This window comes from Corvus brachyrhynchos, unplaced genomic scaffold, assembly GCF_000691975.1.
Source record: "Corvus brachyrhynchos isolate BGI_N302 unplaced genomic scaffold, ASM69197v1 scaffold239, whole genome shotgun sequence".
Lineage (NCBI taxonomy): Eukaryota > Metazoa > Chordata > Aves > Passeriformes > Corvidae > Corvus > Corvus brachyrhynchos.
This window is the reverse complement of record NW_008246057.1, coordinates 2,977,720-3,003,908: the sequence shown is the minus strand read 5'-3', so window position 1 is coordinate 3,003,908 and position 26,189 is coordinate 2,977,720. Positions and strand designations below refer to the sequence as shown.

At 41.1% G+C, this 26,189-nt stretch overlaps 1 protein-coding gene across 1 annotated transcript in view; it reads right to left on the bottom strand.

Moving 5' to 3' along the window:
* Positions 1 to 24,000, bottom strand: part of CDHR3 (cadherin related family member 3) — a 35,829-nt gene extending 11,829 nt beyond the window's left edge. Inside the window, exons 1-13 of the mRNA XM_008642562.2 lie at positions 23,905 to 24,000; positions 20,477 to 20,679; positions 15,620 to 15,788; positions 13,265 to 13,350; positions 11,467 to 11,561; positions 11,258 to 11,362; positions 7,546 to 7,694; positions 6,022 to 6,211; positions 5,588 to 5,756; positions 4,024 to 4,123; positions 3,780 to 3,878; positions 2,949 to 3,175; positions 1,120 to 1,291 (exon numbers count right to left, since the gene is read on the bottom strand). Of these exons, the coding sequence (XP_008640784.2) occupies positions 1,120 to 1,291; positions 2,949 to 3,175; positions 3,780 to 3,878; positions 4,024 to 4,123; positions 5,588 to 5,756; positions 6,022 to 6,211; positions 7,546 to 7,694; positions 11,258 to 11,362; positions 11,467 to 11,561; positions 13,265 to 13,350; positions 15,620 to 15,788; positions 20,477 to 20,679; positions 23,905 to 23,974 (1,834 nt within the window). The 5' untranslated portion in view covers positions 23,975 to 24,000. The remainder of the gene's footprint in view (positions 1 to 1,119; positions 1,292 to 2,948; positions 3,176 to 3,779; positions 3,879 to 4,023; positions 4,124 to 5,587; positions 5,757 to 6,021; positions 6,212 to 7,545; positions 7,695 to 11,257; positions 11,363 to 11,466; positions 11,562 to 13,264; positions 13,351 to 15,619; positions 15,789 to 20,476; positions 20,680 to 23,904) is intronic.
* Between the last annotated feature and the right edge of the window lie 2,189 nt (positions 24,001 to 26,189).

The following is a 26,189-nucleotide window of genomic DNA, read 5'->3' as shown; positions in this document are numbered from 1 at the left end:
GTGCTGTGGGGTTGTCCCGGGAGTGGAGCCCCAGCCTCTCTCCTTGGCTTCTCCATCTGCCCAGAGGCAGTGGCCTTTGAAGAGGTCCCCCAGAAGAGAGTTCATGACTCAGTGACATTGGTTGCCTCCAGTGCTTTGTCAGCAGCATGGGGCAGGGAGGAGAGTTCAGAAATACTGGCTCCCCACCCCTTGCTTTCTGTCCATTGTAGCTGGAGAGCTGCTCATGGCCTGGGCTGCAGGCAGACTTGACCTTGAAGGCCATGCCTATTTTACAGTGCCTATTTTACAGCCATGAGATGCTCTGTGGCTCAGAGGCCAATGCATGACACAGCTCAGGTCTGTAGTGCCAGGACACCAGTGTGGTCAGACACTGATTTATCAACATAGCCATTGTATGGATTCATGTGTCAATACTATGTCCACAGAGCTCCTTCTGTGGCATCAAGGGACTGCAATAGGACAGATTCTCTCTTTTGATGCTCACAGCTTTTTACTGACACCTGGACATCCTGCTCCCTTCTTCACAGCAGTCACCTCAGCAACAAAAGGAGGAATTGCCCCAAGACAGTGCATTCCCATTTTTGTGAAGCTGTCATCCCATACCACTGCAGTTTTCCAAGTGGATGCAGCTGATCATGAAGTTCAAACAAGGATTCTTAAAATGAGGGTTTATTGCATATAGCATGGACCTACGACATGCAGGTTCAAGCAGTTGTTTTCAACAGTGCACCAGCATCTAGAGGTGAGATATGCAGAGTAATAGAACTTTTCATCATTTCTCAAGATTTACTCAGCAGTAGTTGGAAGAGAAATTTGACACTGCACACCCTTCCAGCTCATTCTTCCCAAGTTCTTTTCAACTGTGTAATTAATAGCCGATTAATTAATGTGGCATGCAATCCAGCCTTGCAAGGGAGTGGTTCTAGCTGCTACCACCAGTAGTACCAGTAGCCAGCTTGTGCAGAGAGCAGCAATGTAATGATGTGCAAAATTTGTGGATCACAGCTAGCTCACCATGAAAAGTAGCACACAAACTATATTAGACTTTTGTTTATAAATGTAAGTGAAGCATCTGCATTCACTATTTTTTTTCACTGCTCCCACACTGTGACACAGTACCTTCATTAATGAAGTAACGGAAAGACCTGGGATCAGAATCACGATCTTGACATTCAATCCTGAAGCCATTAATATTGGTCCCAACAGCTAAGCTGACTGGGATTTGAAGTGAGAAGAAATTGGGTGAACAAACTGGTTCTTCATCATTTACTTCCAAAACATTCACAGTTACCTGGAAGAAAAGAAGAATAGCAAGCTGAAGCTGCTTCCATGTGCTGAGACAGAATTTTATTCATTTCAGAAACTGTTTGGCTTTGCCCATTTTGTTCTTTTGATCAACAGCTTTTGAAGAGCACTGAAGTCCCCTTTCAACCTAGTTCCTGCCAGAAAATGTCTGTGATTCAATTCTTGTGATCAGCACTCTTCTGGGATCATGTTCCTTAACCTGAGCCATCTTCCAAAAGTGAGGGGTTTTCAAGCTGATATGTCTGACTGTTTGAATAACCTGAATTGTGTTATTGTTAAAATGAGAAATAATAATAGTAACACATAATCATTAAACTCCCTTCCAAAACTCTCAATTTGCTTCACAATCATTAGTTAGGCTTCTTAACATATTTAATAACCATTCAGAGCATAATCCATGGAAGGAAGAGTGTTTATAGACTGTTCCCAGTGAGAAAGAAATGCTGGTAATGGCCTCCTGCATGGCTGAGAGCACCCACAGAAGCACCAGATGTGTTTGATGTCATCTGGGAATAGCTAGCTAAAAGAAAAAGTTACCCTTCTTAAAGTCCTTTCTTCTAATGTCTGTTAGTCAGGCAACAGACAAGCTTGACATTGTTAAAAGCTTCTGATGCTGAATTGTCATTTACCATCACCTTGAAGCATTATACATGATAAAGAGATTAAACATCTCCTAGCTAGCAACTCTATGGGTGGTGCTTGGCTGGAATGAAAAGCAAGCCTAGTACCTGTGTCACCCCAAGAGATGTGCAAAAATCAAATGTAAAGCAGTCATGAGGGGGAAAATGTGAAAAGAAGTAAAAGTGAGTCTGTCTGTGAAGGACACTGGGATTGTTTGAAAGAAATAACTATAAAATACCTTTGTGGATATACCATCTGTAATTTTTCTTCTGAATAAAATAGGTCTGGGCAGCAAACCTAAGCACAACCCTGCTGTTTAAAGTTATCTTGGTACCTGGCATGGTCTTAGCTCCTGCCAGACAGCACCATCAGGGAAAAAAGTAGATCATGGTCAGGGCAAGGTACAACTCCAGCAGGCCAAGCAGACACAACTCTACTGGGCTGGCCCTCTGACATTAACCCAAGAGGCTGCCCAAGCCCTCCTCCCATCCACATCCTCTCTGTACTGCTCCATCAAAACACAACTCTGATGCACTGCAACACAATTCTCACATGGACACTTTGCAGGGAAAGAAAAATCACAGACAAAATCAAATGTGTATTTGAGGGCCAAGGGACACTACACAGGTTCCAAAAAGGATTTGCCACTAAACATGGCTACAACTAGGTTGTGCTACCTGGCTTCAAGACCCTGTCCTTTTTCTATTTTCTAGTACCTCTGTATCCATAAAGAGTAACTTAAGTTGTCTAGGGCACAAAAAACAATTTCACTGCCAAGATAAAATAAGAAAAAAGTCTGAGAAGCAACCACAGTCAAAAAGATTAAAATATTATTTTATCCTTTTTGTAAGAAATAAACCAACACTGAGTGAAAAACACCTCTTTCATCTGAGTGATATGACTGGGAAAGGTTTGACTTGCCTTTTACAGACCAAAGTGCTTTGTCCAATGTCTTACTGTTCTTACCAGGAAGAAGAGAGAAAGTGTAGATAAAGGGGAAGAAGTAGAGTGAGTTTACTCACTGATGCTGTTGTAGACTTCTCTTGGTCTGAGGCCTGTACTGTGAACATATGTTTCCGAGTTGTTTCATAGTCTAATCCAGCTAAAATCCTCACATCTCCTTTCGTTGGGCTGATCCAGAAGATATTTGTGTAATCCCTGGTGCCTGTTCCAGCCACAATGGAGTAAGTGATGACATTAGGTGGCCAGTCCTTGTCTGTGGCATGTACTCTTCCAATGCTAGATCCAGCTGAGAGACAGAAAATCCATATTTCACTAACATTTAAAGTAACAGAAGATACAGATGAAACTGAACTAATGATTTGGTTTAGAGTTTTTCACCCAAGAAAATTAAAGCAACAGCGTGAGAAGCACTATTTCACTATGGTGTGCTATGGCTTCCCTGTGCATGGTCTGGTAGCAGCAAATACCAAAACACAAGAGTCTGTAGAGAACCTCAGAAGAAGTGCTCTGTGGCTGGGCCAAGGGAGTCCTCACTCATCTGTGTCAGTCTATAAAGGTTTCTTTGCACCACCACAGTCCCTCCAAAGGGCTAATTTAGCAAGAGCGGAAAGACAGCCTAAAACAAGACATCTGAGTTCAGTTCCTGGCACTGTCACAGATTTCTTGTGCAATTGCTGAATTTGTCTGTGTCTCAGCTTCCATCTGTACAATTGGAGTTTTTGCCAGTTTAGTCTATTTAAGGGTAGTAGGTGGTTGTATGGTGAGACCCTAGTTGAACTGGAACTTTGAGCCATTTGCCTTATTTACATATATGAAAATTCATTTAGAGCAAAAATGCACTTAACAAAATGACAACATTATTTCTATCATGTAGGTGCTACTTACTGTACCTTTAGTAATCTCTGAGACACTAAATACATAAGATAAATTACTGAAGACTGGAAAAAATTCATTCACTGGCTTTATCCTGATGTAAATGTAGATGATATCTGGAAATATAACAGAAGATTAAATCATAGTTAAGTATGGCTGTGAAATTTTCTCATGCATATATTCAAAATACATATGGTATTCCTCTCTCCATGCTGTTACAGCACAGAAAACTATGAAAAGAAATGGAAAAGGGATACTTGCTTGAGTAATTAGGATGGGCAATATCTTGCACCCTGACAGTCAAAGTATAAACTTCAACTCCTGGGTTAGCTGGACTTTCTAAATCAATAGTTCCGGTCATCTAAGTTAGAAAGGAACACAATTGTATTTATACTTCCATACATGAAATCACAGTACACATGATGACAATTGCTATTTTCAGCATTCTGTAAGTGTGATCTGCCCCTTGGATATATAGAACTGTTTCATAGGAATAACACAGGCTATTAGTCAATTCCAGGATTGAATTCCAGGCTTTTCCTACATGCTCACACTTCTGCCAACAAATTTCTTCCCCTTAAGTGCAGAAAGTTTTATCATTTGGATCATAAGGTCTTGACCTTTACCTAGTCAATTCAAAGCATGTGTAAAGAGCTGGCTATTTACCCTGCCCTTTGTTGGCTCAACAAGGATCTGTGATTGCTAAACAGTAATAGTTACTCCTTGAGCTCATGCCTGCAGACATTAAGCAAAGGTATCAGGTCCAGCCACAAGTGCTTGTCCAGGAACCAAGTTATCACTAAATGGTGGCTCGCACAGATTTAAATCCTAATCTCCCGAGCTCTCTATCTCGCTGTAGAAGCCTCATAAACTTTGGGGCAGCAGGACTAACATAGAGGCATCCACTGCTGGTTGTCTCTGCAGGGAAATTCCTGGAGGAACAGGTTACTTCACATAGTCTGTACATTGTGCATACACAGTGATCAAAGGCTTGATTGACAACAGTCATACCCTGTGCAGCAAGGAAAATGCTTTTTATGTTGGCAGATGAAGAAGCTAAGGGCAGTGCTTATTGACAAGGAAACCTCAGATCCAAAATTAAAGTAAACCATACAAAGCCATTTTACTGCTCCTGTAGCACTCTTGTCTTTTAGACAGAATGCCTATTTTTTGTTGTTTCCCTTTTTCTGCAGTTGCCCACAGTTGTTTCTAAAGCAACAAAACAACCACCATTGCACATGTCCAGGAACTGGTGGGGTTCTGGCCAATGCAAGTTTGCCAGCAGCTATCAGCATAAGGAATTCATATTTTGACATGCAAAATCACAGAAGTGCAAATCCCACCACACTTTTGTGAAAATTTGCCACTCAAAGTGATTTTACAATTCTGACCAATTACTGAGTTACTGAGTGTGAGATTTCTCAAGTATTTAAATTCTTCATGCTGAGTAGCAAGGATCTTCCACAGTCTGTCATGAGTAAATGGGTATGAAATGGCATCAAATTTCTTTGTTTATCCATATCAAAGTTGGTGCTTCACACTCCCTAAAAAAGAATATTTTTTTTCAATCATATCTAGCACATTTATTTAAAACTGGAGGAAACAGTCTCTGTTCACTAAATTCTGTAGAATCCTTAGAAAGCATCCTATCAAGGGGTATATAGTTCACAACTAGTCAAAACAGTCATTCTCCACATCATACCTACTGTGAAATGGATGACAGTAATTCTTTTTTCTTGTACAATGAATTTTAAAAACCCTTATAATATTTCATAACTTGACTTTTGTAATGGGGTAATCTAATATAAAGCCACAAATGACTGACCACAAGTCTTCCAGACACAGTGGAATCCAGAGAAAAGTTATTGCTTCCAAAACCAGATAATCCAGTGAAACTAAATTGGTTGTTTGATGGATCAACATCAATATCTTTACAGTAATTTCTAAGATCAACAAGAAGTGTCCCAGGAGCCATATTTTCATTTGCTTCTTTCCTGTTTAAAACAAGAACATTTCCCGTCAAAGTAACTTGTATTTCTCCTTTTGAACTCTTCATATATCTCTGGCCAAAACATTGATTTATTTTCTAAGTGAAATCCTAGATGAAAATGTGCAACAATGGAGGAAGCAACCCAGAATCTGACCCATATGTTGTGATGGACAACAGCCCTGCAGAATGGGCAGGCTAACAATAAATGTCCATCTGCACACTGGTCTGGGGCAGCAAGGCAGCACCAAGGCAAGGGAGAGGCTCCTTACCTGAAGGCAGAAGGACTGCATTCTGGTGGGTTGTCATTGATATCGTCAACAATGATTGTGACCTCCATTTCACTGGCATGGCCACTGCTGGGGCTGTCCTCTACCCGGACTATCAGTGAGAGGTTAGGATGGAGCCGCAGCGGAAGCGCATCCCGGTCAATTCTCCCAGTCACCTGCAGCACTCCAGTTGCTGTCAGAGAACAGCCAGAAGTCAGATATTCACCATGGGGGGAAGAAACAAACAGTCATGGTGCATGTGCAAGAGGACAGGGCAGTTCAACAGACAGGTAGCAGAATAAAAAGTCTTCTGTTGTGTGCAAATCATGGCTGGTTTAGTTATTTTTTTTAAGTGGTACAAAATGGCTCTGAACATTCTGGGTAAGATTAATGGCTAGATACCATTGCTCAAAAATACACCTTAGGAGGCCGCAGCAGAGGGTTTGTAAAGCATTTAGGTTTCCCTTACTCTCAAGCTTCTAGTGCAAGCCAGAGTCGAGTGCCTTCACAGAGCAAGGACAATGAGCTGCTAATGCCTGTCCTTGCTCCCTAGCTAGTAAGACAGCTTCACTTTCCACTGTTATCATTTAAGCATCCTTCAGCACCTCCAAATCTACTCATACATCAACAGAGCTGCTCTTAGCTGTGACAGACTGCACCAAGTGCTCTGGTCAGCCATGCACTTAATACTTTTTTTCACTTCTGTTAGCCTCTGTTCAAAAAGAGAAGGTTTTTATGGCACAGTACAAGTAGTATTCTCAGAGCACAGAGTTGAAAGAACAGTGCATATATCCTCCGCCTTTTATAGTGTAATTGAGGAGGAAGGTGGCAATACAAGGCCAAAAGGCATAGGGAATTCAAAGCATTTAAGGATCATCCTGATCCCCCACAGCACTGTGTTTTGTGGCACTTCTTATAACTGTGATAGGCAGTTCTAAAGCAATAGCAGACAAGGAGCAAAGCCATCACTGAATGCCAGCCCTGGAGCAAAAACCTCTGGGGAACAGATGTACAGATCCCAGACCGTATGAAGAAGATAGGATCACCACGAGAAAGAGGCCTCTTTTGGATGGTCTTGCCTGAGGAGTGTCTTGAATAGAGCAATGAACCTGAGATGTAGATTTGCTGTGCACTTAAATGCTAGAGAGGATTTCAGGCAGGAGGGAGGACTTTATGGTCTAACTACCTGAAGCTGTTTCAAGAACCCCAGAAGGGTCACTGCAGTCCTCAAATATTAGAAAGAAGTCAGCAATCTTAATTCTGCCCAAGGAACCATCACCCTCGAGCCACAAGTCAATATTTGTCAAGAAGTCACCTTTGGTCTACTTTCTTCAAGATACCTTGCCAAGTCTTGGTCAGCTGACCAAAGAATTCGACCTTAATAAGGGACTGAGCATTCCTTTTTGCTATAAGGAGCCACAAAATAAAGTAAGTCTATTTAAAACTAAGTCAAGAATAATTTCTCCAAAGTAGATGGTCTTTTTTTTTTTTTTCAGATGTCAGAAGTCACATTTTTCTTTGTCTTACCTGGATTTATGGAGAAATGTCTGTCAGATGACTGGATGCTGTAGAAAAGTCTGCTGGGAGAGTCTTCATCATCAGGATCTTTAGCTGTTATATTGGCAACAATGGTGCCCGGGTTTTGTTCCTCTGGAATCCTGTAGATCCTTTGTTTTCTACAAGATAAAATTCAGCAAAGCGTGCGTCTTGTTTGCAAGGGCAGCTGATTACAGATTTAGCTGAGCAGCCAGTTGTGGCAGCAGAGCCATGGCCATGCTGGGCTCAGAGATGGCTATTTGCATGTCTGGATAAATACCCCAGGCATTGGTTCTGCCAGCTGGGCATGTAGCAGTAGCTGAACTGGCATGTGTTCATAAAGCATGACACAGCCACACAAGTAAGTGTTCTTTCCTTACAACTTTTCCACAGTAAAAGCAATTTGACTTTCACAGAACCATGGAAGTTGAAGAGGTAAGGGGCTGTTAAGTCATGCCATCCATCTCCTACAGAGCTGCCAGCTCATAAAGCCATTTGCTTTAATTTCTTCATTTTGCAACAGAAAAGCAAAAATACAACAAGTAATGTAGTCAATCATCTTTTGGAATGAATGCTGGAGCCTTCTTGGGGGCAACAGTATTACAGAAAAGCTGAGTTGTCCCTGCAGTAGGTGAAGGCAGGAAGGAGCACTCTTCTGGATGCCCAACAGATTAATGTGCCTCAAACTCCCAGCAGCATCTGTCTGTCTGATGCATTTTACATTGGGAAAATGGTTCTCTACTGCTGCTGTTTGGTATGCCAGTGCTCCCAAATTTCCCATGATTTTAGTTTTATAGGTCAGATATGGTCTGGCAGGCAATTGTGCAGGATTCCTTACAGCAGTTGCAGTTTGATGTTCACGTGGGTACTCAGGTGGACAATTACAGTACTTGAACCACATGCAAAAATAGGCATGGGCCAGAACCCAAAAATGGTGCAAGGAATTTCAGAAGACTGGTTTATATTACTGAAACCCACACGAACACACACACATCTTCTGATTCTAGAACTCAAGGAGAGTTGAAGGTCATCAAGAGTTAAAAAAAGCATTAGAAGTGTGTTAAAAGACTAAATCCTTTTTGCCCTTTTTAAACATCCTATGCTGCCACTTAGGTAATTGACTGGTCTGTAGTTCCCAGTACAGGAGAACATGAGTCCTTTGTTGTTCTCTGAAGACACACATCATAGGGCACTTAGCAACTGGAGCAGAGAATTGCAGAGACAGAACAGAAGATGTCATGTCTCAAGGCCTCCACTTGCAATTTTTAAAATGGTTAAGAAGACACACTATCTTCAGCTCTTCTGTCAGATCATATGAAAAGAGGCAAGCATACAGGAGAGAAATCACATAGGATTTTCCCAGTAAAAACACCTAACTTACAGCCAGATGAAAACAAGGAGTTTATGAAACCTGTTGTGTCAGTGTATTTACAAACTTTCTATATCAGTCTTGGCACTGGATCTCTTCCCTCCTTGTTCTCCTGTTGCTTCCTGAGCCATGAAGAAAGAAACAGATCCCATTCACTCCCACAGCTCTAACTGGTTTTGGCCCAAAGTAGGAAACTCCCTAGGCCCACTGGAACCCCAGCTCCAACCTCTCTGTGAACAGCAAACTCACCCCAGCTCCACCCTCACAGCTCTACCAACCCTTCTGCACCCTGCACTCGTTGTTGTCCCATCCCCACTAGACCTTTTGGGAAGAAGCAGGACATTACCAAGCACATCCCCATAACACAAAGCACCAGGACAGCTGGAAAGGAGTTAGGGGCTACCTCCTACACAACTACATCTGGGAAGTGTCACGTTGTCCATCTGTCTGCCACCTGACAGTAGCTTTTCACAGGATGGTTCAAGCAGATATTTTAGTCACTGCAATGTAATTGCAAAGGAAACGTATGTTTGTTTTCTTGCCTTCTCCTTTGTTTTCCTGACTCCACAATTTTCCATTGATTTTAACAGCCACAATTTCAAAAGGCTGAATGCCAATATAGTGTTGTGAACACCAAAACCAGATGTGCTTGCATACACTATGGGAACAATTTAAAAAACCCTTTGAAACTCTATCTTGACATCTATGATCAGGGTAAAATAAAGGAGGTTTGCTAACTCGTCAAGTTTCCTCAGCTCCCATTCCAGCACTAATTATTACAGTGTCAGGAAGTACTTAGCCCCAGCATGCAGCTCACATTGTAGCAGGAGACAGGCCATACATGTGCATATTAAGGATAGATCATGAAGTGCAATTTAATCTAAAATTCTTTGCAAACAGAACTGCTCTTTCTGGTCAGTAATGTCAATCTAAAAGGGAGAAGATTCAAACAAGTACCAGACTCTATTTGTGCCATATGAGTCTTGGAACTTAGGTGTTACAGATTCTCAAGTCACTGCAGACTTCACTGATTCAAACAAGCAGATAAACATTTTTAAAAGTTCTTTTAGCATTCCAGACACAAGGATGAATACACAGAAATGGCAACATTAGGAGGGAATAATCAGTCTAGAACGCAATATGCAGATGTTGGCACTGGGAAGAGGATTCCTCCTGCTTTCAGAAGTACAGTAACATGCAATGAGCTGTTAATGTTATTGTTTATTGCAGGCATGAGGTTCAAGCATTAAATAGGTAGCAACAACAACAACAACAGCAACAACAACAATTCATGCCTATTTCTAGCATTTAGTTCTTGTGTCTTCAGATTCTTCACCCCTTTAACCATCAAGGTCCAGATCCTTGGTCTCAGCCCAGGATCTGTCTCAAGAATGCTCTGGCTCGAGAAAACACCCAGAAGATTTTTCCAAACAAGTGGTTGGAACCTCCTGGTGTGGCCCCAGGTTCTATCTTGTCTTCACTTGTGCAGAGATGGCAGGAGAGGAGCCATCTTAAATATTCTCAGCAGGGTTCTTGTAGAGTCTCACAATCAGGAGACATAATGACAGTGCCTTAAATCCCATCAGTGTCTCATGCAAGTGACAAAGATAGATCAACAACAGAGCAGATCAGCTGTAATAATTGTCATGCTCCTGCTTCAGAAACTACCATCCATTGTGCTCTCTTTCCACTGCAAAACAGCCTGCTTGTAGCACATGCATATTAGTTCCCATTTTTCCAAATTTTCAATATATCCTGACTCCTTTAGTCTTCAAAAGCTGTTTCTGACTTGTGTGTTATGACACAATTTCCTGCTTATGACACAGTAAGAGACAACATGTTTCAAAGATCACCAGGATTGTTTACAAGTGTGTCTGGGAAGAAGACTGATCAAAAGGGAGACTTTTTATGTCTAGACATTTCTGCATGAATAAACACCATTATGGTGAAATGCAGACCTGCATAAGGAGCAAATCCTTTATGATTGTATTCACACTGGGTGAAATTAAGCTCCTTGTCTGAACTTGTCCACAGATCTTTGCATAACTTTAACCTCTGTAAATGCTAACAAGTAAAACAAGCTTGTTTGGCTGTTCTTAGCACAAAGGCAGAGCCTCTTTAAACTATTAAGAATACAAATAATAATTAATGAGGGACATTAGGACAAGGCTTTCCAGTATAAGAATAGGAATCATAGCAATATTAAAATACTTTTTTCAGTAGTGTTTTGTTGTCATAGTTATTTGCCCTTATGTTAAACCCTCCCATAGCTGCCAAAGCAGTAAGCCTGAAAAAACACCTACATTTTGAGTGCAATGGAAAATTTTTACTCACGTGGTAAAGTAAGGCCTTTCATCATTGGTATTAATTATATATATATTCACTGTTTTAGTTGAGTTGAGTCCACCTGGATCTGTCACTGTTACATTTAAAAAGTAACTGTTAAATAAGAAAAACAGAACAAGAATAATTCCATGTATGTCAGAAAATATTTCTCTGAATACTATAAGCTAATAGGCCACGAGCATAAAACACATTCTCACCAATGCGGATCTTTCTCATAATCAAATTCTTTTGTGGAAAAAATGTCTCCACTTTCCCTGATCAAGAATGGTACTGTTGCAGGGAGCAGTGAATACTGAAATGAAGAGAGTAAGGAATTAGTCTTTTTACCTTAAAACACCCTTCCATTCATTCCTTGCCTTGTAGAACAGGCCAAGTTACAGTGCAGCATTTGCCCCAAACTGCATAACGAAATGCTGACACACAGCTGCCAGCACACCTGCTCACCACACCCTGGTCATAAGTGCTTTGCTTACAGCCCATGGAGAGTCACAGGCACTGAGCTACATTAGCACCTGCTCTGTTTTCTACCTCTGTGGACTCCAGGTCTGTAATGAGAATTTCCCAGAGAGGGCAGCCAGCAGGACCACAGTGCTGCAGGCAAAAATCAGCTTTGTGGTGGCAGTGGCCTGCATGCACAAAGGAGAAGTGAGAGAAGGGGCAAGGCTGGATTTGGCTGGACATAAGAGCTGGAGGAGGAAATTAAGTTTGGGACTCCAGATGATTGAAGAGGGCAATGAGGGGAGAGTGGACTTTCACAGAGTACATGAGGGTGTAAGGCTGAAGGGTGTTCACAACAGCCTAGTGCTAAAAGAGGTAGGACACAGCATCAGCCACTTTGTGCATTGCACAACAGCAAGAGGTACCACACCACTGTAGAGGTGTGGCAGGGAGCAGAGCATACCCACACTGTACACAGGAGTCAAAATGCAGCACTGTGTTCCCTGTGGCCACGAGGTAGCTACTACACACCCACCATGTCCTCCCCTCTATCTTTCACATGCCAAGGCAGCACAAATAAGCCCTCAAGGACATTTCCTTTACTAGTCCAGGCGTTACTAATACACATACAGTCCGAAGTACGCAACAACAGAGGGTCATGCACCATGCAAATAACCTGCAAATGTCACTGAGCAGACCTGCCCAAGGACGTAACAGCATTTCTTCAATTGCAGCTTCTTACGCCTCAGATGTTTTAGGGGTCAGAAGGCACATGGAACTCACTGTCATTGCTTTCAAACACAAAGCAGAACTAAACCCCCACAGCTCTGCTTTACTTCTCACCAGCTCAGTCTGACTGGGCAATGACTGAGGACAGACTTCAAGCTAATTGCTTTCTTGAATATCGCTAAATATTGAAATAGCATCTTTCTGTTCAGTCCTTGAATGTGCTGTATTTTATAAAGCCAAAGTCAATAAAGCAAAGATACAACACAATTCCCAGGTAAGTGCACTTACTTTTCCCCAACTACCAACTTATCACTTTCCAGAAGTTTTTCTGAATACCAAGAGTATTTTTAGATCAGCCAACACATTTTCCCAACTGAAGGTCGCAGTTTGTCCTGGGATTGTCAAAAACCTGAGATTTGTTTACCTTGTAAGTGATTTCTTTACTGTTTCATTTAAAAGAATTTACATTGTGATACAGAAGGTTGAAAATTTTATTTACTTTTAGTCACTCTCATCTACAACAAACATTTTGCGAGCTTTTTTTTTTATTTTAAATTCACTATTTCTACTGTCTCTCTGATTAACTATATCAAAATCTGCCTTCAATATCCCTTAATTTTGGAAGGCTGAGAACTTAAAATACAGTTTGTGTCCAGGCATTAAGGCTGTTTTTTCTTAGTTTAGTATTGAGAATGCTTCTTTTTTTCCAGATTAAACCTTTTACTGTGTTTCTGATAAGGAAGGAAGTTGTTGAAAGATGATGGTAATTCACATTTCAGATACAGTGGATTATATAATCTCTGGGGTTTTTTGTTTCATACAACTTACTTTGAGTTTTGCATTTTCAGGATCAGTTGCATCAACTTGGTAAATGCGTCCTGGAGGTATCCCTTCCAACATATAGATAGTCACAGCTGCATGGATAAAAGTGTACTGGGTAAAAGTAAAGGACACAGCAGCAAAGAGACTGATGCACTGAAGCTGTCAGGACATATTACTGCCTGCTGCATCTTCTCACTCCACAAGTGTAATTCCAAAATCATCACAAAGATCACAAATAATCAAAAGATAAAAAGAGACTAATTACATATCTGTAAACAGGCAACCATCACTGCAAGTTTCAATATGAATTGTCCCTTCAGGGGAAAGACTGATCTCCCTTGAGCTGTTCACAGGTTATGGAGTAAAATTATGCATTTGGGCTACATCTGTAGGGTTTTTTACTAAGCAGATGGGGAGAAAAGAGTCCTGTCCTAGGTCCTCATAACCATCCCCTTCCTGTCCACATCCTGTGCCCTGCCAGGAGAGCTCAGAGCCTTTCCTCTTCATTTCTGCTTTTGCTTCACACCTGTGAGGCAAATAAGTAGTGGATGGTTTGCACTGACTTACATGTTTGCTTTACTAAGGGTGATAATTCAGCGCAAGGTACATTTCTTTCCATGCCAGGGATTCTCACAGCTGGGCTATCCCATACTGGACCACTGGCAACAGGCTTATCTCTCGTTGGGCAGAGCAATTAACAGGACAACAGATCTTTAGATCACATTATTTGCTTTATGCCCTTTTGTGTCTGCTGGATCTGCTCTTTCTGGACTATTAATTTCCACTGTGACCCCTACTGCCTGCTGCTTCTCATCAGAGCAGTGGGAATCCCAGAGCAGCATAATTAGTTGTTCCCAGAGGACAACAATATGAATATAAAGTTTAATGAGAGGGAGATGCTTTTTCATAAACAGCAAATGTGCAATTAGTGTCTAATTGTGGCTGGTACTGTTAACTAAAGCCACACAGTTAGACAGATCAGACATCTGTGCTCACCAATTTATGGCAGCTCTAGCTGAGAGTTAAGCTGATGCACTTATTTGTAACAAGCTCCCACGTAGTGTGTTTCATGCTGTGTCGATCCCCTGAAGTGTCACATTTAATTATTATTAGATTCCAGTGGCACCCATGATATGCAAGACACCAACTATAGCAAGAAGATGACACAGCCTCTTCCCTGGGGGAAGCTAATTTGCTTTACAAACTAAGTATTGTATGGAATCGGGGATGTCGGTGTGCTCAAGAGGCATCAGCGAGGGGGGCTGAGTGTGAGCAGGCTCTGAACCCCTCCGTGTGGAGCAGGCAAAAGTCAGGCTGCAGCCGTGCTGCACTGCTCCAGTGTGGTCAGTCCAGACCTGGGGGGTCAGCAGCCAGCTCTGAATACCTGCCACAAAGGGATCCCAGTTTAGTTTTCAGATTTTTTAAAACTGCATATTGAAGTGTGCTTGGCCATACAGTCCTGTTAGGACAGCCAGTCTTCGAACAGGCTCTCAGTACTTTATGGAATAAACTGAACTGTTCTGTCTGCTTGTGAACATATAATAAATAAATCATTATATTCTGTTGCATCTGGTACAACTTTTGCAGGTCTTCTTCATTAGTACATAAGCAAGATAAGATCTCTCAGAGAGTAACACAGTTACTTCCTATCCTTTCTATTGATGGCAGTGTCACTTGCATCAGGTGATGACCTCGCAGCATGAGGTGCAAAGCCTGCACTGGCCACAGCTGCAGCCCAGGCTCTCCAGCCTCATTCCTAAGGCTACTGCACATTCCTCCCATTGCATCTTTGCCCCTGGTCTAAAAGTAAACTCGGTTAACATCAACTGCCCCATGAAGGAGAAAAAACTCTCTATCTCTTTTCATTTGCACCACCATAGATTACAGTCTCTGAGGTCTCACTCTTAAGACTAATTTTCCACTTAATTTCTCATGTGAAGGTGCAAATGCAATATGCAGATATAAAACATCTGCAAAGCAATGTTCTTATGGTTTTCCCACAGAAATTCTTGCACATACAATATACACTTGTTGAAATTTATCTTGCTTGTCCACATACATATTTATTGGTATCATTTTTTTTCTTTTAATTCTTCAGGTGCTTCAAAATGGTTAAATAATTTTTAAACAAAATTTCAAGAAAAATAAAAGGACATTTCCAGAGATGAAGCATACCAACACTTGGTGTAAAGCAAAGCTCTGACAAAAACATTGTCCTGTTCCTCTCTTGCTTTCCTAAAAGAAAATGCTTAGACTACTTTAGCTAAAGGCACTGTATGAACTCAGGTTGGTTTTTTTTTAAGCTGATGACAATGTCATCTTTCCAAGTATGGTTCTTGTCAAATTCTACTATTATCTTACTTTGAATTGCGATATTTCCTCGAAATACAGGATGTTCATTTTTATCTGTTACTTGAATAGTCAATATGTTAAGGTCAGTCCTTCCATTTGTATCTTCAACAAAAATCTGCAAATCAAAGCTTTTTGGCATCGTTTCATAATCTAGGACAGGATTTCCAGTGGTAACAACCTGAAAATAAAAGATTATTATTAGCACGTGATGCAAGAGATGAAAGTTATAGTCCAAATGAGTGAATACAAATAAAGGGAAACTTTCAATCAGTAAAGACTGAATGTTTTAGATAATCTTTTACTTGTTGGCACATTCCTCGTCAGTGGCAAAAATGTGACAGAAACAGAGTGAAGAGAGCAAAATGTTGTGGCTTCATGGAGTAACTCAAAGATTTTTTGTGTGAGGAGCACTTTGGAGAGGAGAAAGCCTGGAAGGAGCTGCCCTGCCCCACAGGCAATGCTTTGTCTTCAAGTTCAGGACTACATCTTGCAGGTACGTGTCTGTGCCAAGTGTTTTCCTTTCCACACCAAGCTCCTGGAGCAGTAAAGGCGTGAGACTGAGAATTCTGAGGAAGCCTTGCAAGACACAAGGGCAGCTTCACTTCTTCTGTGAGTGAGGAGCATGAGGAGGAAGATCTTTTACTTGAAATCAGGAGTGTGGAGGCAGGAGATCGTATAGTCTAGCAGGTACCAGAACCTTTCTTGTGTACCCTGTATATAGGAGAAGACCTGCAGGAAAACCACAGAAGAAGGGAGCTGTTGGGGTCTCCCCCTGCCATGGGGTCCTGGGAGAGGGGCCCTGGGGGGAGGCACAGGTTTTCCCTGCCCCTGGTCAGCCTCGTTCCCCATTGGTTGTTTTGTGTTCCCCTGTGTGGGCAAGGACCCTCGGGTCCCGTGATTGCCACAGTTCCTCGGCAGATCCCAACCATGCGGCTGGAGAAATAAACATCTCTGAAACATCTGTCAAGAATCGGTCCATATATATTTCTTTTCCACAGGCCTTGTTGTCTGATACACGTGTTACAGTATCTGCACTGTAAGAGGGAGCTTCATGGGTACGTTGTCTGAGAGAGGCATCAGAACTGTTTGGGGAAAACTCTGAACTAATAGAAAAAAAATACTCTAGGCCTTGAGTTTTGCAAGACTGATATGGCAAACATTTGCTTTTTTTTGTTTTCATGTTTTTTATTTCAAAGGCTTCCGGCTCTGCATATTGCCTCTTAACACAGAATATGTACAAGCACAAGACTGACATTCTATGAAAAAACATTAAATGCAATCATTCTGGATTTAGGATGAGTCCAGAGCAACAGGAGGATGCTGAAAGTTGTATGCCTTAATCTTCACTGCTGAAGTCAATAATAAAACAAGACCTTTCCTTTCTTGGACAAGAAACAACGAGGTGACAGTTAAGTTTTTTGTGTAGCTAAAAAACTGTGAAACTTGAACACAGAAGCAGGGTGCTGTGGAACTGGAGAAGGAGAACAGTTGGGGTTCATGAGTGTGTGTGAGGAGTAGCATGTCAGTGTATTACAACACTCCAGAATAAAGGGGACTGAAGAGGATGCAGAATGAGGACAGTGAAATAAATCCTTGGGTTTAGATGTGATGCTGTCAGCCGGAGGACAAACACAAAAGTGATGTCAGCACAGTTCGAAGACAGAAGTCAAAATAGAGCCAATTGACAAAAACAGTTGGAGGAGAGTGAACGGAAGCACAAATGTTTTGTGCCTTCTGGTACATGAAACAGCTGCTGTCTGGAACCTCGTGGATCTTTCTGTTACAATACTGCAGGAGAAAATAACTGTGTCCTGGATGGTGTCCTTTCCTCCTATACTGTACAGATACAAGTTTCCCATACAAGAGATGCTAACACAGAAGAAACATTATAAAAAGCTTGTCACACCAGTGGAAAGGTTGATGTCCAAAATGAATATTTGATGGAGATCTAAATACAGTAAACACATGCAATTAATTCAACATTTTAAATTGCCCAGTTCTAAGCAGAAATTATATCCTCTGAAGATTTTCCCTCCAGTTCACAGCCAAATATTTTCATTGGTGTTGTAACTACAGCCCAGATAAATGTGTCTAAAAATACACCCTCCTTTTTAAAGGCCTTGGAAGTGAAGATGTGAATCTAAATGGTCTCTTTCTAGGTTGCTTTTGAACCTTTTTGGAAACAGCATGCCACTGGCATAGGCTGTGAGCCACCATTCACCTTTCCTTCAGGCAGGAGCAGAGCTTACTGATGAAGGCAGGACTGCACACACTTGAAGAAGATGCAGGCTTCATGAAAGGCGATCCAGAGTCACTCCTAAACTGTCCATAACTCATCCCACATTAGAATTTCATGGCTCCCTGCTCCCCGCTCCACCACCAACATATTCAGAGTGCACCACTAAGAGCATCCAGGTAGTTTCAAGCAACAGCAGGTTTTCATGCATTCCACACATCTGCTCTTGAGAACCTTCAAACAGGAGTAAGGTGAGGAAGAATGGACAGGACTCAGATCTCAGAAACTGTGACTTTCTCAGAAATCTCAAAATATATCAAGAAATGTGATATTGCTTTCTGTTGCTGCAACAGGACTAAATGTGCTTCATAAATACTGAAGAGCCTGTCCTAGCAGGTACTTAGCTCATCTGAAAATCCCATAATTCATTCATTAAATACTGCCTTTTTCTATATCTTAGCAAAGATTTAATGGCAGTAGATAGGGCTGAGGTATCTGGTTTTGGATCACATAACTTTTGTGAAATATTGTACAGATCTGCTACAACATAGCATAAGTAATTAAAAGTAGCAATCTTCAAACAAATTAATTAAGAACACCTGTGTATTTATTCTTGCTCTGTGACTTGTAATTAGCACTCGTCTGCTAATTTGCAGAATTTGTATGTAGCTTGCTGTATGATTTTTTCAAGACTGATATTCACTAGCTCACACTCTTTGTTCTAGTCCTCCAAGTGACTTAGGAAATGTTGAAAAAAGCTACAGTTCAAGCAGAACATAGAAAGGTTCACAGGCCATTCTGGTAATGTGGCTGTGGTATGAAATGGATACAAACTGGCACTTTGGACGAAGCAGTTTCCAGTCTACAGCTTTTTTGGCCATCCATTTTCATCCTTGTGTCACCCTGCACTGTGCTAGAAGAAGAATTTCTCCACTATCCTTGCCATGAAAAAAATACAAGAAGGACTTTTTGTCTATTATTTTTCCTCCAGATGAACTTCTCAGTCCCACTCAACAAGCAGCAATATAAATTCTTGTGCATCATAACACAAAGATGATATGGGACAGGAGGAAGCAGGTATAAAAAAGGACTATGTTTTGTTTTGCAACAGAAGGGACAGCTTTAATTCAAAATGCCAAAATAAAGCTTAGGGAGGGAGTCCTACATTATGGGTTCTCTGTCAGCAGAGACAGTTTAAGGGATGTATCCATTTCCTTCTGACTGTTACACAGGAATCAAGGAAAGAGCATGAAGCAGAGTTAGGGGAGGTTTAGGTTAGACATCACCCAGAAAGTGGCTGGACACTGGAACAGGCTGCCCAGGGAAGTGGTCACAGCAGCAAGCCTGGGAGAGTTAAAGAAGCATTTGGACAATGCTCTCAGGCATCTGATGTGACTCTTGGGGTGTCCTACATAGAGCCAGAAGCTGGATTTGATAATCCTGAAGGGACCCTTCCAACTCACCGTATTCTATAATTCTATGATTTCTTCAGATGAGCCAGTCCATGTGTTTGTCCAGACACACCCTATGCTTCACAGGTGAAAGAGGGCTTTTTTGAGAGGTTTTTTAACCATTTCACTGACCTGGCTGGGAGGCAGTAAAGAGCCAGCAGAGCTGGCACAAGTGATCTTTGTACTCTGTTGGGAGGCTGGAGCATGGGAGCCACAGCAGCTCCCCACAGGCACATCAGATCCATGAGCCAATACCACCCAGGGCCACAGACTTACTATTCCCAAATTTTCTCCCAGAAACACCAGCAAAGAGAACAAGAAAATAGCTCTTGTATCAGTTCTGTGAAAACCTGAACTTCCTTCCAAACACTCAGAAAAGGATATTCAAATCACCTTTTTAAGACTCTGCACCATTTCTATCTGTATCTATTAAAGCCACTCTTCAGTGTCACTGTTCAGGCTCAAACATACAAGCAAATTGCAATGGAATGACAAGTTATCATGCATCTGAACACTCATTGCCCATGACAAATGTGAACTAATACTTGCTAATTTATGCAACAATGAAAATCAGCCTGAAGTAATGGAAATTTCTCTGCATTTGCCATAGGACAGGAGGGTGCAATGGATAGAAACAGGTCATAGATGTGTGGAAGGGTGATAACTTCTTACCTCAAGATAACTTCCTCATGTGTCACAGCCTTTGTTCAGAATTAAAAATTACCTGATTCAGCTTCATTTATTTTGGAAATGAGACAAATTAACTTCAATTCTTGGTGAGAGTGGCCAAATGGAAGCTGTATGTGGTTTATCAAATCCCCTTTCAATTCACAGTGACTTCATACATATTAAGCTGAAAAACTATGGATAAAACCTCAAAACAGAAGCAGGTCCTCCATGTCCTTCTTCACCTCTTTTTTTCTAAAAATAACATTTTTTTCTATCACACAATTAATGGAATTATTGTGATGAGTGATTTTTCCTAGATGCAATTAAAAATCATAATCACTATTGCTATTCATCTGTCATATCTATTGCAGCATTTTCAAATACTACCACAGTCTGCATTTAAAACACTTTTCTGATTTAAAAATGAGACACTGTGCACTCTCAGTGCTCAGTAATACAGGAAACATCAGCCTACAACTGAAAATTGCTCAAGCTCAACTTAAAACTCACCCTGTATTCAAGACCTCCTTTTGATTCAATGTCAAAAGCTTCTGTAAGTGGATTTGAATTTACTATGGTAGGAAGAATTGCAACACCTCCAGAAGCCAATGGAGAAACAGTTACATTAAAGCTATAGACTAAAACACCAGCTGCTGAGTTTTCTTCAACAGTGCTTGTTGCAGGTAAGCCCTTAAGCAACTGGATTCTTCTTCCTGCAAGATGGAAAGGAATGTAAAATTACTTCTGGGAATCTTGGTCTAGCAAGCACAGCTTTTGTCACATAATGAATACAAAATGCCCTGACTCTCTTTTTACATATGAGTGGGGGCATTGCATGGTAGTAAATCCAGCGTTAATGGCAAAAGAATCAATCTTTTCTGTAATTCAGTCCTATAGTGTTGTCATCTAGTGTGGCTATTGTTAAAGTATTATTGTTACTGCCTCATTTGCCTTCATATATGTCTTTATACAGAAGCAAAGAAGTCAAAAATGTTTCTATTTTTACATTTTGCTCCCTACACCAATTGCTGCCTCGGTTCACTATCCCATCAAAAAGTACCTTGAATCACACAGACCCAGATACTAAAGAAGCAATGGTTTTTTGTAGACTACAGTATCTGCAGCACCTATTTCCTCCGTTTTCCGTCTTCTAACTCTTTCTACGGCAGCTGTGTGTGAGCCTGGCTCTTCAGTAGTGTGAGTTAGTAACAATTTCAGGGGTGGTACTGTCATGTCTCCTGCTTTGAGCAAGGAAGAGCAACCTGGAGTCTCTGGAGAAGATGCAGGGCCACAAAAGCACCCTATGGTTCAAAACTGCACAGAAGCTGCACATACTGGTGAGGCATACAACAGATTTGCAAAAGCTCCTTGCTTATCCAGACCTTTGGACTCCCCAAACCAAACTTCTCACTTTTTCTGTCATTTAGCTTCTAGTGTTTGCTATTTTTGACAAAGGCCTGTTGTGCTTTATCTTATGAAGAGTGTCTAGAAAATACAAATCAGGACTGCTTTTGATGCCCTGAAACAACAGGGGCAGAAGTCTTACAGTTGCCTGGGGATGCTTCACTGGCTCATCCAAAACACTCTCCAAGCAAGCTGGCTGTGTTCAGCCAGACTTCCTACACATGGTGTGTGCCAAGAGGGAGACAGATACTGCCCACTCAAGGGCGTGGACAGACTGTTCATACACTAGCAATTACTGTGCAAAAGCCCCATGGAAGCCATGATGATTTTTCCCCTTTTCTTTTATATAGCTTTTATATATCCTCAGTGCTCTTAGCATGCATACTTCTAATTCCTTAAATCCAGTAACTTAGCATAGTCCTAATATTCCGTTAAGCCAGGAGACCAAACATCCTGGAGGCCTCGCAGTTGGAGGCCAGAAAGCCCTATGCTATCCTGAGAAACCAAGGTCCTCTCTAGAACACATCCTGTAAACTAAGATAGGCCCATCCAGGGGGAATTCCTTGGGATGGGGGGATATCACGATAACCATTCAAGCCTCTCATTGGGGAATCTTTAGATATGATATATGCTAATTTGCAAGGTCTATAAATTGTATACATGATCTATCGTGTGTGTGCGCATTTCAGTGCATTCCACCTTGGCGAAGTGGTGTACCATAAGGATCCTTATTAAATACCAAGATAAAAACCCTTTCTTCCCTTAACCGTGTCTGGCTCTTAATTTTTAAGACCAGGAAGAGGCATCACCATGAAGTCTTTATTTTTGCTGCAGAGCTGCAAGGTAAAAAGCTGCTACAGGAACTAGTCTGAGACCACTAGGGCTGCAGCCTAAGGGTCTCTCCACAGTTGCATGGAGATTCTCATGATCCCACACTGTAGATCATGGTTCATGGGTCATGTAGCAGGTTCATGAGTCACTGATCTGGCTGGGATTACTCTGGCATTTGTGGAAAAAACGGTGTTGGAGATACTCTACAGGTACAGGCTGGTATGTGGGAAATGCTGAGGTGGGAACTGCCTGGAAGAGTTAATCTGAGCAGGTCATATTGACACCCTGGTAGGACTGAGTTCAGCTGAGCTGTTACTGATTTATGTCAGCAGGAGCAAGACGCAGTGAAGGACTAAGTTTTTATTTCTGTTCTTAAAGATTCTGGAAATTGTCAACAAAAATCACCCATGCAAATGAGGCTGGGTTGAGAGGGACTTCTGGAGATACCGTAAGTGGAGCTGAACTTTAAATGTAATCTCCTGTGGACAGTACTTGATGAATTCAGTTCACTCATCAAGCCACAGTTAATTAATGGAAACCATTTATAAAAGCAATGAAATCATTTACAGCATTTAGAAATTTAGAAAGGAGTTGCTATTTTTGTATTATCTCCAAAGATTTCATTCGCTGTTTATTCGGAGTATGTCTTTCTAAATCAAAAGTTCTTACTTCTTGCTCTTTATTTTGAACTGAAATTTTAGATGCTGCATCTAAATGGCTTCTTTTTCCAACCAGTTTTATAAAAGCTCTCCTTCCATATTTACAAGTTCTTGCTTACTTCTTTACTTTGCAGAATGAAATATTTCTGAAGCAATTTAATTTTTTTTCAGAATTATCAATGTCAATCATTGACAAATGCTAAGTCCAAGACAAAGCAATAATGAAACTAGTTTGGAGAAGTTTATGCATATTTAAGACTTATTTATCTGTGATGTGCTAGTCTTTAGAGTGTGCTTGAGCAATACCTTCAAGGTTTTCTCTACCCACAACCACACAGGTTAGAAAAATGCTGTTTTTCAAAGAAAGACAAAATTGGCAGGTAGTGTCCTAATCACAGTTTGGGGAACATCAGGAAAACCATCAAATACTGACAGGTTCCTGAGGGATGGCAGAAGTCTTACAGTTTCTTGAGAGCAAAGTGACCCTACCTGAGCAGGCAGCTTGCAGCAATACCAGTGCTTTGTGCGTCACGCAGACTTCAGACAGTTTGAAGGTCTACTAAGTTGCTAATGTGCAAATACTCATATTGGCAAATCTTCCATGTATTTACACCAATCAATGTTAGTGATGTTATCCTACTAATATTCTTCACAAATTTCTTTCTGTTTGGTCCCATTTGGTTGCTTGTTTTACTTTATCAAAGAAAAATGTTACCAATATTTGAAAGGGGGATACTGGACTATAATTACTAGTTATTGCTTCTTGGAGAGCTGGCCTCCTTTCCCACTCCAGTGCTGTCACACTGAGCAGTGGCTATTAGAAATGAAGTGCCTCATCCAACAAAGTGTTTTAGCAAAGAGTCATATTCTCTTCATTATACTGCTATAACCACAGAGCCCAATCTATTTCAGTAGGAAAATAGTTGTTACTTGATTTTTCCCATCCATGTCTGATTCCTAAATATGTATTATAAAGTTCCCAAGAGAAAGTATAACAGCCAACAGCATTCTAATTTTAGTAGCATAATGAAATCATGTTCTTACCAGATACTACTCCTAGCAAAATTAGGAAAAGGAGCATGGTCTTCATTGTCTTTACGACACTGTCCTTCATGTTCCCAGGCTGCAAAACGAAGGAAGATCATGGTATCTTTTCCTCAGTTTACTTCAGCTCCACCTAAATTCTTCTTCTTTTTCATGTTGTGCAGTGAGAAATGAAACAAAGGACCTGTGTCTCTAAGGGAGTTTCCAAACACTGTCAGCCTGTTTGCTTGTCAGGGAACTGCTCCTTGCTGACACTTCATTCACAGCCCTGGTCTGTACTTGGGAAAACAGCCATTAATTGTCCTTTCACTATAATCATCTTATTCAATGAAGCATTATGAAGAGAATCTAGTATGTTTTAAATCTGGAAATACCATGCTGCTTTCACCACTCTGGCAATGAGGTGCTCTCTTCACACACCAAAATAAAATACTCATGTTTTTTTACTCAAACCAAGAACCTGAAGTTTTCCTATTTCTCTATCAGAGAATCATTCAGACCACACACACTGCATACTTGGAGGTGCAGCATGTGCACATGATGAAGTTTGTACATGATGCAGCTTTGCTGTAGCTGTCTCAGGAACAGCATGAACCCCCATAGAAACACACTGGCTCCCTTAGATTAGGCATTTAACTTGCTAGCCCACAATACAACCAACTTTTTTTAAACTAAGGGCAGTCCTAGCGTTATTTCATGCAGCATAGCAGAGAAGTGACACTAATACTGGAAGTGGATGCAATATATAGGTGCATTAGAATCAACTCATAGAATAATTTAGGCTGGAAGGGACCTCTGGAGGTCATCTAGTCAAACATCCTGCTCAAAGCATTAAATCAGGTTGCTCAGGGATTCATCTAGTTGATTCTCAACACCTCTGCACAAACTTAGCAGCTCTGCTAAGAGGCAGAATTTTGAGATTCAGATTTAACACAGCTGTGGAGAAACCTGACTGATTTGTGACCTAAGCTGGCATTTCTAGATGTTTCTGCATGACCCTCCGTGGTTGTTCCACTGAAAGCTGACAGTAGCTCAGAAAGTTCTGTCCCATGCTTCTGCGTTTTGTGTAGCATGAACACGTTAATTGAACACGCTAAACACGAGCAGCCAGTTTAAGACTGGGGCAGGCATTGTTTATGCTTGCTGCATTCACACCTTAGACTATGTGCCCCAGAGAATGCTGCTGATACAATGGACCTGGAAAAGATCAGGAAAACCTACCGATTGGAACTGAACCATACCTATGTATCAGATACTGATTGGGCGAGTCATGAGAAATACTCATGTGATGGCTAATCTGCATCTATTTTAAAGTGCTGCTAGGACTTTGTGATGGTTTAATGTGGATGTGGCCACAACATATTATCTGGGAATACAGCCTGTAGTACTGAGGAAGCTGATCCTCCTTTGCCCCAGGAAATGTGTGCCTAGACTTGATGTTAGTAAAAAAAGCATATGGAAAATCTCACTCTTAAATGACCTAGTTATATTGATAATAATGTAAATATGTTTATATTGGCAAAAAATTCTAACCTGTTCCTTTACCTACCAGGTCTTTGCCCATCCCTTCATATGCATTTCCTGAGTTCACAAAGAAGCTTTTGATCTGACTGGATATCTCACAAAGATGAGGTCTGTGTGCACAGGCATGAACCAGACTTGTACAATGTGATGTCTTGTACAGCGATCTTCTAGTAATTACCAGAACACTGTAAAACTGCTGCTAGCTTTATTCCCTCCTTTTAGTTGCAATATATAACCTATCCCATTGTAAGGCTGTTTTTTTAAGCCTTGAAAAAACTATAGAAACATCTGGGATTCGTTTTAAAGTCTTTCAGATGCATTTCTAAATTTGTTTTGTATCTGCTTTGAGTGATAGGACTGATTCCATCCTACACTCTGAATAGCCAAGCCTTCTCCAGAACTCAGAGGTCACAGTTTTATCCTTTATTTTCTTTCTCTTCTTCTTTGGTTGGAGTTTGGTGGGGAGAAGGGAGGACTGGTTTCGGTGTGGTTTGAGGTAGTTTCTTCTTCCTATAAATACGTTTCCCAGCTTCTTTATTTTGACCTTCCTTCCTCTGACAATGTACACAGATCTACTTTCAACAAGGGTTCAATGTCCATATACATAAACCGGACATTATTTGATATAGACACTATAGAGAGATACAGGAGACATGTATGGGAAGGGCATCTGGAACATACACATGCTTGAAATGCTAGCCTTTCCCAAACTTCACCTGGAAATGGAATGGGTAACTATTTCAGGTGCTAGGTGAATACCC